General features: G+C 36.9%; 1 protein-coding gene across 1 annotated transcript; it reads left to right on the forward strand.

Annotated features, from left to right (window-relative positions):
• On the forward strand, positions 1,627-6,685 carry LOC109709369 (peroxidase 1-like). Its single transcript, XM_020231579.1, has 4 exons — positions 1,627-1,923; positions 2,215-2,403; positions 3,058-3,220; positions 5,992-6,685. The coding sequence occupies exons 1-4, from the start codon at positions 1,705-1,707 to the stop codon at positions 6,414-6,416; spliced, it is 996 nt and encodes a 331-aa protein (XP_020087168.1). The 5' UTR covers positions 1,627-1,704; the 3' UTR covers positions 6,417-6,685.

A 12,587-nucleotide genomic window follows, 5' to 3' on the forward strand; every position in this document is an offset into this window, starting at 1 on the left:
ATGAAATTTTAATTTTGCTATCTATAGTAAAAATAAAAAAAAATATTTGTTGTAGGCAAAAATAAAAAAAAAAATATTGAGAGAAGAAAAATAAAAAAAAATAGTAAGAGAGAGAGAGAGTGTGTGTGAAAGTCTGAAGTATGAGAGAGAGGCGAAGAAAAAAAAAAAAAAAAAAAAAAAAAAAAAAAAAAAAGAGGTGGGACACACCGAAGCTCCCCGCCAAACGCGGGGAGGCTTCGGTTGGTTCCCAATTCATTGCATAAGAAATGGCATTTTCTAATCCCACAGAAGGTGAGAATTCAAAACCCTCCCCCCTCTCTATCCTTTTTTTTTTTTTCTTTTTTCATAGGAGTTTTATTGTAATGGATTAAAATACAGCTTCAATTAAGTTTGAAATTTATCACCTATTATGTACGTTAATAAGGATATTCCTGTATACTTTTTGATGTAATCCAATACACGGTGATGATATAATTCTTAGTATTCTAATATATATGCAAACCAAACAAAAAATATTTTTATTTTCTCATAATTCAATTCTAGATCATTTCTAAGAAATTAATTTTTTGTGGGAATTTTAAATCCATCGAATGAAATAGAACCTAATTAAGAAGGTAATCCGGTGCTGTGAATAATCCAACATTTTTTATAGAATTATATGCAAAATGAATCAAACACAGTAATACGTAAGCATTCCTGCAGAATGCTCAGTAATTCAGAAAAGATCACGCGAATCAAATACGCTCTCTTTTGTACTCTATTTTAGGCTATAGTAATTGGATAAAACCTTGACCATTGTTTTCAGTTATTTACTATTTAAAACCAGCCAATAACAAGTACCCTGAAGTAGTAATTGGTTCGTTTATATATGGATTGTATTAGTTTATTTTATTTGAAGAAACTACTCAGTTGTCTAAGCACATGGTATCCTTTTATTTTAGTTACTCTTATGTCTTGTCCCCTCTCATGTATGAGTTGTGTGTCATGTGTATTCAAATGTGATATAATCAATCAATGATGGCCTAACATGAATGGATGCTAGTGTGCTTATATCAATGCCTAATTATTGGGCTGTAGTTCAATTGTGATGAGTAGTATAATCCTTGTCTGAAAAGATTCTTTCCAGCAAACCCAATGTGAAGTCTTCCATTAAAATGTTTAATAATCTTCCTAACTTTAATTTTATTTCTGTCAAATAAACAATTTTTTTAAAAAAATTTAAGCTGCTAATAAATGGTTTTCGTATATTTTAGTTATTTCTCGAGACTCTCCCTCATATTTTAGTTCAAAACTATGTGAAGATTGAATTAAAAGCACGGTGGCTACTCATTCTGCTAGTAAACTGTCAAAGATCCTCGTAAGGTCTGAACTTACCTTGTTAATATTATTATGAAATAATTATTTTTTTTTGAAAACTTAAGATGCTAGGTGATAATGTACTATTTTATCTCAAGAAATGCATATTTTATAGCAACCACTGTATATAAAACCATACAACTAAATGACAAGAACTAGAAATTTCCAATGGACAATGCCAACAAATTAAAGAAAAAAAATGGTGCTTGAATGGAATATTTTGAAAGGTTGTAAAACCACATGCAATAGGTTTCTCATGAGACTCTATATAAGTGCTAGTTAGCTAGAAGTCCTTGTACTAGTACAACAGAAGAGAGTCCTAATTAATTAATCTCATTAGCTCTTAAGATGGCCTCAAAGACTCTACTAGTGTTGTTGCTCCCTTTCAACCTAGTGTTGTTCCTCTCCATCTTAGCAGAAGCACAGCTCCTGCAGGTTGGTTTCTACAGCAAGACATGCCCGAATGTCGAAGATATCGTCCGGAAGGAGATGACCGAGATCCTCTCGGTAGCTCCGAGTCTCGCTGGTCCTCTTCTGAGGTTGCACTTTCACGATTGCTTTGTAAGGGTAATGTTGCTTGCACGATCACACCTCTTGGAATTCTTAAGTTGTTAGAGACTGATGTGTTGTACACGCATATTCTTGACCCTTAACGTATATTTCAAATCAAACAAGTAAAGATTTTTATGTTAAACAACTCTCTAAATATATGCAAGATTTCAAACTGAGGGTCTTCTACTCTGAGACTTGACAAACTCTCTATGTTCTTTAAAAGCAAGGCACTTGTAACAAACATTTATTATCTCGGGATTGAAGTTAAAGAAGATTCATGTCATCTAATGAGATTCTTTGATATAGGGATGCGATGGTTCAGTTCTACTTGATTCTACGAAGAACAATGTAGCTGAGAAAGAGGCAGATCCGAACAAGAGCCTCCGAGGATTCGGGGTGATAGAAAGGGTGAAGGCTAAAGTGGAGAAAGCTTGTCCAAACACTGTCTCGTGTGCTGATATCCTGGCTTTGGTGGCAAGAGATGCAGTGTGGCTGGTAAGACATGCCATTTTTCTCTCATTTTGTGCAACAATCTCTATTTTCTGTAAGTTTACGTCGCTAGCTAGACATCACGGACACGGAAACGAGACTCTACATGACACGACTCGATTCAAACATGATGACTCGATAGCTTCCAAAAAATTAAGACATGGATAAGATATGGATGCCGCTAATAACAAATAAAATTATTAATATTTATGACAATATATACTTAGTATATATATAAATGTTAATTTTGCTAAAATATTATTGTATTTTTCATATGAATGGAAATCAATAAAATTCTTGTTGATAATTCATATATTGTATAGAAAGAAACTCTTCACTGCATATAATTTATTTATATCATCTAAAAAAAAGTTTGTATGCATTGATCAAAAAGCCAAAATATTTATTATCTTATGTTATATAGGCATTAAAATATAAAATAAAAAAATATATTTTCTAATAGGATGCATAATGGGCTCGCATCGAATGCACATTCATGGCGAGTCCGACATGAACACACGAGACTTAAACTGCTAATGAATATTTGTTTTGATCATACAACTTAAAGGGAAATTGTTGAGCTAATTAAAGTTTCTTCTTTTTTTTTTATTACTTTCAAATAGTGAGCTAATTAAAGATTGGTCTTTTGTGATGATTTAGAGCAAAGGGCCATCTTGGCCAGTATGGACAGGAAGAAGAGATGGAAGAGTGTCACTTGCAACTGAAACCAAGCAACTGCCATCACCCAATGCAAATATTACTCGGCTGATCTCAAACTTTGCAGCAAAGGGCTTGAGTGTCAAGGACCTAGCAGTCCTATCAGGTATCCTCCTTTTACTTGCATCTTATGTAATAATACATACTGAAGGGCTTCTTCTTTTCACTTCTTTTTTTTTTTTATAAATGGTCATAGTAAATTTATATTTGCATAGATAACTCCCTCCTTACCACGTGAGCGCCTAGATGGCGTTATTTAAATATTTTTTATCTTTTATTATTTCTAAGTTAAAAAAAAAAGACTAAAGTGTGAATATGAATACGGTGATTCAATTGCTATATTCAACTTAAAATTACCATTGTGGCACTCGCATGGTAAAAAAAGAGCTATATATGCAAATATAAATTTACTATGACCATTTATAAAAAAAAAATTGAAAGGGCTAAATGTAAAAAAAGTCCAATATTAAATTATTGATACTATATATGTTTCGTGAAGGGAAAATTTCTGGAAGTTAGAAACAAATTGAGCCTTTTGTGCCAATCTTTAACATCTTTGTGCTAACATCAACTCAACTCTCTCTCTCTCTCTCTCTCTCTCTCTCCTCCATTGATTTTTACCTCTTTCAATTATCAAATAAATAATATCAAAAAACTGTAATATTTATTTTTTAAATACTTTAAATAATTTAGATCATGTCTATTAAAATTAATATGGATTTGAAAATTTCATCATCTAAAATAACCTAAGAGCATAAAGGCCTCAATCCGTACTTTTAAAAGCACTCCAGTTGAACTCTCTCTCTCTCTCTCTCTATATATATATGTACTATATAAGATAGAGAGAGAGAGAAGAGAGAGTAGAGAGAGGAGAAGAGAGAATGATCTTCTTATACTTTTAAAACATCAAAGTCATTGGTATTTATAGATTTTTAGTTTTGATGAGATTTATAAAATTAGGAATGATAGTGCGACCCCTACTAGGGTTGAGTGAGTAGTTGATGAAAGTATAATTAATAGGATGGAATGGTTAAAAGAATAGATTGTAAGGTGAAAAATGTTATAAGTACTTAGGTATTGAATACTTTTAAAATGTATAGCCGGACTCCTCTCTCTCCTCTCTCTTCTCGTGCTCTCTCTCTCTCTCTCTCTCCTCTCGTAACTATATAATATATTAAGCTATATATACAATACTCCTAAGTATATATATTAAAAAAAACCTATATCATGTTAAAGCTTATACAATGAATCCGATGCAGCATATGGCTACCTTACCTTCCGACACATCTATATACCTTACCATCCCTTCCAAATTGATTTTCTCTCACCTGCAATATCCATCTTTATATATATAGTATATACTTATTATATATAACGCCCCCGATATGTCCCCACATCGGATGAGATTACTTAATTCCGATCAGGTATTATTGAGGCTACCTACGCTACCGTAATAATCAACTGCGCTTAAGTATCTTTGGGGCCCGCGTGTTTGGCCCAACCGAGTTATTGTTGCTACGGGTCGATCCGTGCAATATAATATATATATATATATATATATATATATAGTGCGGCTAGCATGCTTATGGAAGCACGGAGGGGCTCCGTGCTTCACTTTGTTTTCGATGTTCGGACTTTCGAATCGACGATCGGCTCTGTTAGACTTGATCTAGAGTATTTGAAGTGTCTAGAAAATAAATTTTGTGATTTTTGATATCATTTGCCTAGTGATCGAAGTGGCTCAAATCAACAAGCTGAAAATAAAAATCTTACAAAATATGATGATATGACATTTAAAATTTTAGATCAAAGTTATTGATCTTGTTTTATATGCGTATAAAGAATTTTCTATCAAAATTTCATGTGATTTGGATATTTCTACACCGTTAAACTTGCAACGCTGCACCACGGCCTGTTAAAATTATTGATTTTGTTCGATCACTCGGCAAATGATATCGAAAATCGCAAAATTTATTTTCTAGGTACTTCAAATACTCTAGATCAACTTCTAACGGAGCCGATCGTCGATTCAGAAAGCGCCGAACATCGAAACGACCTTGGAAGTACGGAGGTCTCGTGGCTTCCCATAAGCCATACCAGCCACAACTTCTCTCCTCTCTCTCGCTCTCCTCTCTCTCTCTTCTCTCTCTCTCTCTCTCTCTCTCTATATATATATATATATCAACTATTCCTAATGCAAGTACATGGTTTGTATTCAAGGTTCTAAGTTTAAAATTTAGTTGCTTCATATTTTCAGCTAAGTTTATTTTTTAAAAAAAATTTGAATGAAACATATTATATCATACTACGTTTTTAAAAAAAATGATCCCCCTGTATATATGTCTACCTCACTCTCTCGCTATCTCTTCAAATCCCTCTCTTACACTTTCGTAAATATCAAGCTCATTTGAATTATCTTACGTGCATTGTTTTTATCATTGTTTTCTGATATTTGCCCATTAATGCGATTAAAGCTAGTTATTGTCCTTTAATTAAAGCAAATTAAGCATTGGTGATTACTTATATACACCTCCTAACGGATTGAATTCGAAAACTTACAAATCATAATTTGAGTGAAACAACTACGTATAACATTTCTAACAAGAATTAAAAGAATTAATAGAGAAGTAATTAGATTTCACAAGAAGAAGTTAATCTTTTTATAGTTTCTGCTGTATCGTGAACTATCTAATATTATGCTATATGTTACGATATAGGATATATATAGATTGAGACACATGTATTTTTGCTTTCTATTTATTCTATTTTACTGTGTCTGCTGTAATATGTAAATAGTTTGTAATAGAACTCGCTGGGGATAATTTTTTCTCTAATTTCTACTCCAAAAAAACTTATGTACAAAATTGTGATACCTAGGTGGGCACACTCTCGGTACGTCGCATTGCTCGTCCTTCTCCGAACGCCTCTACAACTTCACGGGGAAGGACAACCTCCACGACGTCGACCCCGCGCTCGACAAAGAGTACGTGCCCAAGCTGAGGGCCCGCTGCAGCCTAACCGACAACACCACCATCGTCGAGATGGATCCTGGTAGCTTCAGAACCTTCGACACCAGCTACTACAAGTATGTCGCGAAGAGGAGAGGGCTGTTCCACTCCGACGCCTCCCTCCTCACGAACAGCGAGACGAAAGCGTATGTTCAGCGACATGCTGACGGACTTACCGCGGAGTTCTTCCAAGATTTCGGCGACTCGATGATCAACATGGGGAATGTTGCAGTCCTGACAGGCAATCAGGGTGAGATCAGGAAGAAATGCTATGTGGTTAATAAAATTAACTAGCTATATATATGTATATATATATATATATATATATATAGCTATATATAGGCTTGTATGTTGATTCTTTTTGAGTAGGTCATGGTCAATTAATTAAAAAGGATTTATGTGTTGTTTATCAACATTTTTAAGCGTAATTTGGGTTATAAGTCATCTTCACTTTTTGTATTTGCTTGTAATCTCTTTATTTATTGTTTCTTTGTTCCTTTATTGTAAGCATATATGCTGTAAATGTAATTAATTCTTTTCTGAATAAATAATCCTCATTTATTTGTGTGTGTAGTAAATTCAATGTCTTAATCCAGGATACTAGTTCAACAGGTGAAGAGTAGTGATAGCATTTGAAAAAAAAAAAAAAGGGTAGTTAATACTATATATATAATATATGATGATAATTGCTAGGTTTTTTAACATTGTGCTCTAACTATACTTTTCAGGGTAAACTTTGCTTTTCTTCCATTATGGTTTAGTGCATATTCACTTTACCACCTAAAATTTGAAAAGTTGAGTTTAACTATTTTATAATTTTATTTTTGTTTCCCATCAAAGGTTAAACAAGGCAGATACTTTTTGTAAGTCCAAGATAATAAATATCGTATTTTTTTATCTTATAATAATCTACACTTCACTACTACGGCTTGAAAAATTATTACTATCTTGTTTTTTTTTTTTTTTTTTTTTTTTTTTTTTTTTTTTTTACTTTTTTTTTTGAGAGAAAGGTAGCATTCTACCCTCTTCGTTTATTTCATTTAGAAATAAACTTGATTGGAAATGTGAATCAACTAAGATTCGAACTTAGATCTCGAGTATCAACCACCAAGCCTTTTTGCCATTTGCGCTAGGGACGGTCGGTATTATTACTATCTTGTTAAACAATAGGTTCATAGAGTTAAATAAAAATAAAATTATAAAATAATTAAAAATAAAATTTGGACCGCAGAATGACAAAGAGATATGCTAAATCATAGGAGGGGCAAATTGAAGTTTACGCTTTTTTTCTAAAATATAATTCCAAATTAAAAATTGCTCGACTAAGACCATAAATGTGCTAGAAATTATCGTAAACTAAACAGTCCAGGTATTTGTGTTTAGTAGTTTGGTTAGTTTAGAACCTCAAAAGTGTTATACGATTTAATAGCTAGTTACAATGAAGCACCACATTTATTTCCTTTAAAAGGATACACCAACTTTTTCTTACAACCTCAAATTTCTATAAACTCAAAAAGAATTTAAATTATGTTAGATGGTCAGATTTGAAATGTTAGTTAGAATGAAGGGCATTTAAGCTCTCCTCATGCAAATCCATTTTCCTGCAAGGGCCTCTCTACAAAATTTTGCTTGCAATTCACTATTGTAGCTAAAAACTTTAGGATTGGGAGAATTATATTCTCATCTCTTTTAAGGGGCCTGTTGATGCCAAAATTGAAATTAACATGCCGACCTGATCCGCATATGAGCTAATAAGGACACGTGGTACACCAGGAGTTGGCAATAAGGCGCCTGAAGGTTTTAGGTGGGAACGGTTGAGAAGTGGGCATAACTTCCACGATGGAGCATAACTTCCATAAAAAGTGGGCGTAACTTCCACGATCATGATTACAATCACTCCCCCCGCTACTTTCAACCAACCAATAATGTGGGCTTAAAGATATTATAAATAGTAACTTTGAAGCCTGCAATAGGGGTCTTTCTCTACTCTGAACGAGAAGACCACCGCATTTTCATATCTTTCATTTCCTGCATTTACTGCTTTCCTAGGAGTAGTTTTTAAGTTAGATCTCTAGAGTCTATATGCCCCACGGGCACACTCTGTTGTAAACTATATTTTTGGAGTCTGTCTGCCCCATGGGCATCACTCCAACCCTAGAGTCTGTCTGCCCCACGGGCATCACTCTGTTGTAAAATACATATTTGCAGAGTCTGTATGCCCTTCGGGCACACTCTGTTTTATTAATATATATATATATATATATATATATATATATATATATATATATATAATAGATTAGAGTATATGATAGTATATAGTATTTCGGCTCTTTCCAGCGATCAGTTACTATGTACTTCTTCCATTCGCTCTTCTGGCCGACAATTGATGCCCTGCCAGCCGAAAATCTTGGTGTTCTTAGCATTCGGTCTTCGCCGATTTCAATTCTTACTTTGTCCATACATTCGCTCATTCGAGCCCGAATCGAATTTTGCTGTACTGAGGTTTCGAAACCCTGCTGATCCGATCCCGTCGTCAGCCGAATTCGCTTGAATCATTCGAAGGAGCGCAAATTTCGAGGTGTCCAGTATCCTAAGACCGTTTCCATCCCGACACCCCCGAGGAGACTTTAACCAGGTCAATGGTCAGAAACTTCGCTACTAACATTGTATTGGCTACGCTCGGTGACTCGATTTTACGGTAAATTCACATTTTTATTAGAAAATTATGGCTGATAACTAATGGCCATGAATTTGTGCAATAGTTGTTCCTAGAAATTCTGGGAAGTAGATCAACCTAGTGCATTCAGACAATGCTTGTCGAATGTTAAACAGTGTTGCTAGTTTGAAGGAAGAAACTAAAATTGGACAGTCGGCTTATCAAGAGCGCGAGTCTAAATCTCAGGGCACTGGCGGCCAGATGAAGTTAGTCCTGCAAACTTTAGATCAAAAATATCCACAAAGTACGCTCGACTATAACGCGGTGCTGCCGATATCACGGCCATAATGAAAATAATTGTTCGAATCGACAATTAATTACCCCGATAACGAGCAATCCTTATTGGGGCGCAAAAGGGCCCCTAAATGTGCCGGTGCAACAAAAATCTCCGTCACGCCGCCGGCGTCTCCACAGGTGCAACCGGCAAATGTCACCTTTTCCAGACTGCTTATAGCCGCGAATATCAACACCCGCGCCCGCAGTCTGAGATTGCATCAGGTTTACCTCCTTTACCAGTTTATCAGTCTCAAAATGTGGGAATTAGAGCTGGGGGGCAGGCTCTGAATATGCAAGGAGTTAACCCTGTTATACCGAATTTCGGTCTACCGCAAGGACCGAATGTAGTACAAACACAGATTCCTTTGCAGGGGAACAATAATGAAATATACGCACAAATTGAAGAAACCATCCAAAATACTTTCGGAATTGGCGCAAGGCCGGCAGTGCGCCTGTATTTCGTTCCCCTTATCCCGCGAGCATAGACGTTGAGCATTTATACCCAGCAAACTGGAAAATGCCGAAGTTTGATAAATTTTCTGAGGATGAGACCGAAAACACGGTCGAACATGTGGCACGGTTCACGGCACAGTGCAGGGAAGCCGCGACAGATCCATTTTTAAAATTAAGATTGTTTAACACGTCGTTAACTAAAACGGCATTTACTTGGTATACAAGTTTATCAGCCAATTCCGTCCAAGATTGGGACGAATTATAAAGAAAATTTCATGAGCGATTCTATAGGTCGGAGCCACAATTATCGGTCGCCGACTTGACTTTATACCGACAAATGTCGGGTGAAACGGTCAAAGAGTATTTGAACCGTTTCAAAATAACCAAAACCCGGTGCTTTATGAGAATGCCGGAATCAGAGTTCGCCAAAATGGCGTTAAATGGTCTGCATTTTAAGATAAAAGACCATTTTGAAGATAACTATTTTTTTAACCTATTTGATCTAGATGTTCGAGTTGCCCAATATGAGCAATTTCGAAAGAAAAGTGAGGACAATCGGCTGCAATGGAGCCGATATAAAATGCAAAGCAAAGTCAAGGAGAAATCCTTGATAGAAGAACATTCGGTTCAAGAAAAGCCAAACCAATCAAGTAAAAGTAAAGAATCGGCTGATGAAGCCGAGGTATATACGGCTGGGACGATAAAGAGCCGTTTTCTTTAAGCCGACCAAGGCCAGCGAAACAAAAGCTTGAGTCTCGGCTGTGTCATTTGAGCAGTCGATTTGGCACCAATAGTCATCCGAATGTTCATTCGAAAGACTATTGGGTGGGCATTGTTGATGCCAAAATTGAAATTAACATGCCGACCTGATCCACAAATAAGCCAATAAGGACACGTGGAACACCAGGAGTCGGCAATAAGGCGCCTGAAGGTTTTAGACGGGAACGGTTGAGAAGTGGGCATAACTTCCACGATGGAGCATAACTTCCATGAAGAGTGGGCGTAACTTCCACGATCATGGTTACAACCACTTCCCCCGCTACTTTCAACCAACTAATAATGTGGGCTTAAAGATATTATAAATAGTAACTTTGAAGCCTGCAATAGGGGTCTTTCTCTCTCCTGAACGAGAAGGCCACCGTATTTTCATATCTTTCATTTTCTGTATTTACTGCTTTCCTATGAGTAGTTTGTAAGTTAGATCTCTAGAGTCTGTATGCCCCACGGGTACACTCTGTTGTAAACTATATTTTTGGAGTCTGTCTGCCCCACGGGCATCACTCCAACCCTGGAGTCTGTCTGCCCCACGGGCATCAATCTGTTGTAAATTATATATTTGCAGAGTATGTATGCCCTTCGGGCACACTCTGTTTTATTAATATATATATATATGTATTCGGCTCTTTCAGCCGACCAGTTACTGTGTACTTCTTTCATTTGGCTCTTCTGCCGACATTGATTCCTGCACAGCCGACAAATTCTTGTGTTCTTAGTCATTCGGCTCTTCGGCCGATTTCAATTCTTACTTGGTCCATACATTCGGCTCATTCAGCCGAACCGAATTTGCTGTAGAGGTTTCGAACCCGGCTGATCCGATCCCTCGTCAGCCGAATCGCTTGATCAATCGAATGGCGCAAACTTCGAGGGTCAGTATCCGAAGCCGTTTCCATCCCGACACGCTCCCCGAGGAGGACCTTTGAACAGGTCAAGGGTTTGAAAATTCGGCTACTAACAATTTTTGGCACGTGGGACTCGATTTTAAGTAAATTCACATTTTTATTGAAATTATGGCTGATGATAATGCCATGAATTTGCGCAATAGGGTTGTTCCTAGAAATTCTGGGAGTGATCAACCTAGTGATTCAGACAATGCTGTCGAATGTCAAGCAGTTTTGCCAGTTGAAGGAGAAACTAATGGACAGTCGGCTTATCAAGAGCCGAGTCTAACTCAGGCACTCGGCCAGATGAGTCGAGTCCTGCAAACTTAGATCAAAATATCCATCAAAGTACCGCTCGACTAGACGCGGTGCTGGCCGCTATTACGGCCTATAATGAAAATATTGTTCGAATCAGACAATTATTTACCCGAAACGAGCAACCTTATGGGGGGCAACAAGGGCCCCTAAATGTGCCGGTGCAACAAAATCCCGTCACGCCGGCGGTCTCACAGGTGCAACCGCAAACGTCACCTTTCCAGACTGCTTATAGGCCGGCGAATATCAACACCGGCCCGCAGTCGAAGATTGCATCAGGTTTACCTCCTTTACCAGTTTATCAGTCTCAAAATGTAGGGATTAGAGCTGGGGGGCAGGCTCTGAATATGCAAGGAGTTAACCCTGTTATACCGAATTTCAGTCTACCGCAAGGACCGAATGTAGTACAAGCACAGATTCCTTTGCAGGGGAACAATAATGAAATATACGCACAAATTGAAGAAACCATCCAAAATACTTTCGGAATTGGCGGAAGGCCGGCAGTGCGGCCTGTATTTCGTTCCCCTTATCCCGCGAGCATAGACGTTGAGCATTTATACCCAGCAAACTGAAAAATACCGAAGTTTGATAAATTTTCTGAGGATGAGACCGAAAACATGGTCGAACATGTGGCACGGTTCACGGCACAGTGCAGGGAAGCCGCGACAGATCCATTTTTAAAATTAAGATTGTTTAACACGTCGTTAACTAAAACGGCGTTTACTTGGTATACAAGTTTATCAGCCAATTCCGTCCAAGATTGGGACGAATTAGAAAGAAAATTTCATGAGCGATTCTATAGGTCGGAGCCACAATTATCGATCGCCGACTTGGCTTTATACCGACAAATGTCGGGTGAAACAGTCAAAGAATATTTGAACCGTTTCAAAATAGCCAAAACCCGGTGCTTTATGAGAATGCCGGAATCAGAGTTCGCCAAAATGGCGTTAAATGGTCTGCATTTTAAGATAAAAGACCATTTTGAAGATAAGTATTTTTCTAACCTATTTGATCTAGGTGTTCGAGTTGCCCAATATGAGCAATTTC

The sequence above is a fragment of the Ananas comosus genome, linkage group 4 (genome assembly GCF_001540865.1).
Source record: "Ananas comosus cultivar F153 linkage group 4, ASM154086v1, whole genome shotgun sequence".
Taxonomy (NCBI): domain Eukaryota; kingdom Viridiplantae; phylum Streptophyta; class Magnoliopsida; order Poales; family Bromeliaceae; genus Ananas; species Ananas comosus.

Coding starts and splice junctions, on each gene's coding strand:
- LOC109709369 (XM_020231579.1), top strand. CDS start 1,705: ATGGCCTCAAAGACTCTACTAGTGTTGTTGCTCCCTTTCAACCTAGTG. Junction 1,924..2,214: donor TTCACGATTGCTTTGTAAGG/GTAATGTTGCTT, acceptor TCTTTGATATAG/GGATGCGATGGTTCAGTTCT. Junction 3,221..5,991: donor GGACCTAGCAGTCCTATCAG/GTATCCTCCTTT, acceptor TGTGATACCTAG/GTGGGCACACTCTCGGTACG.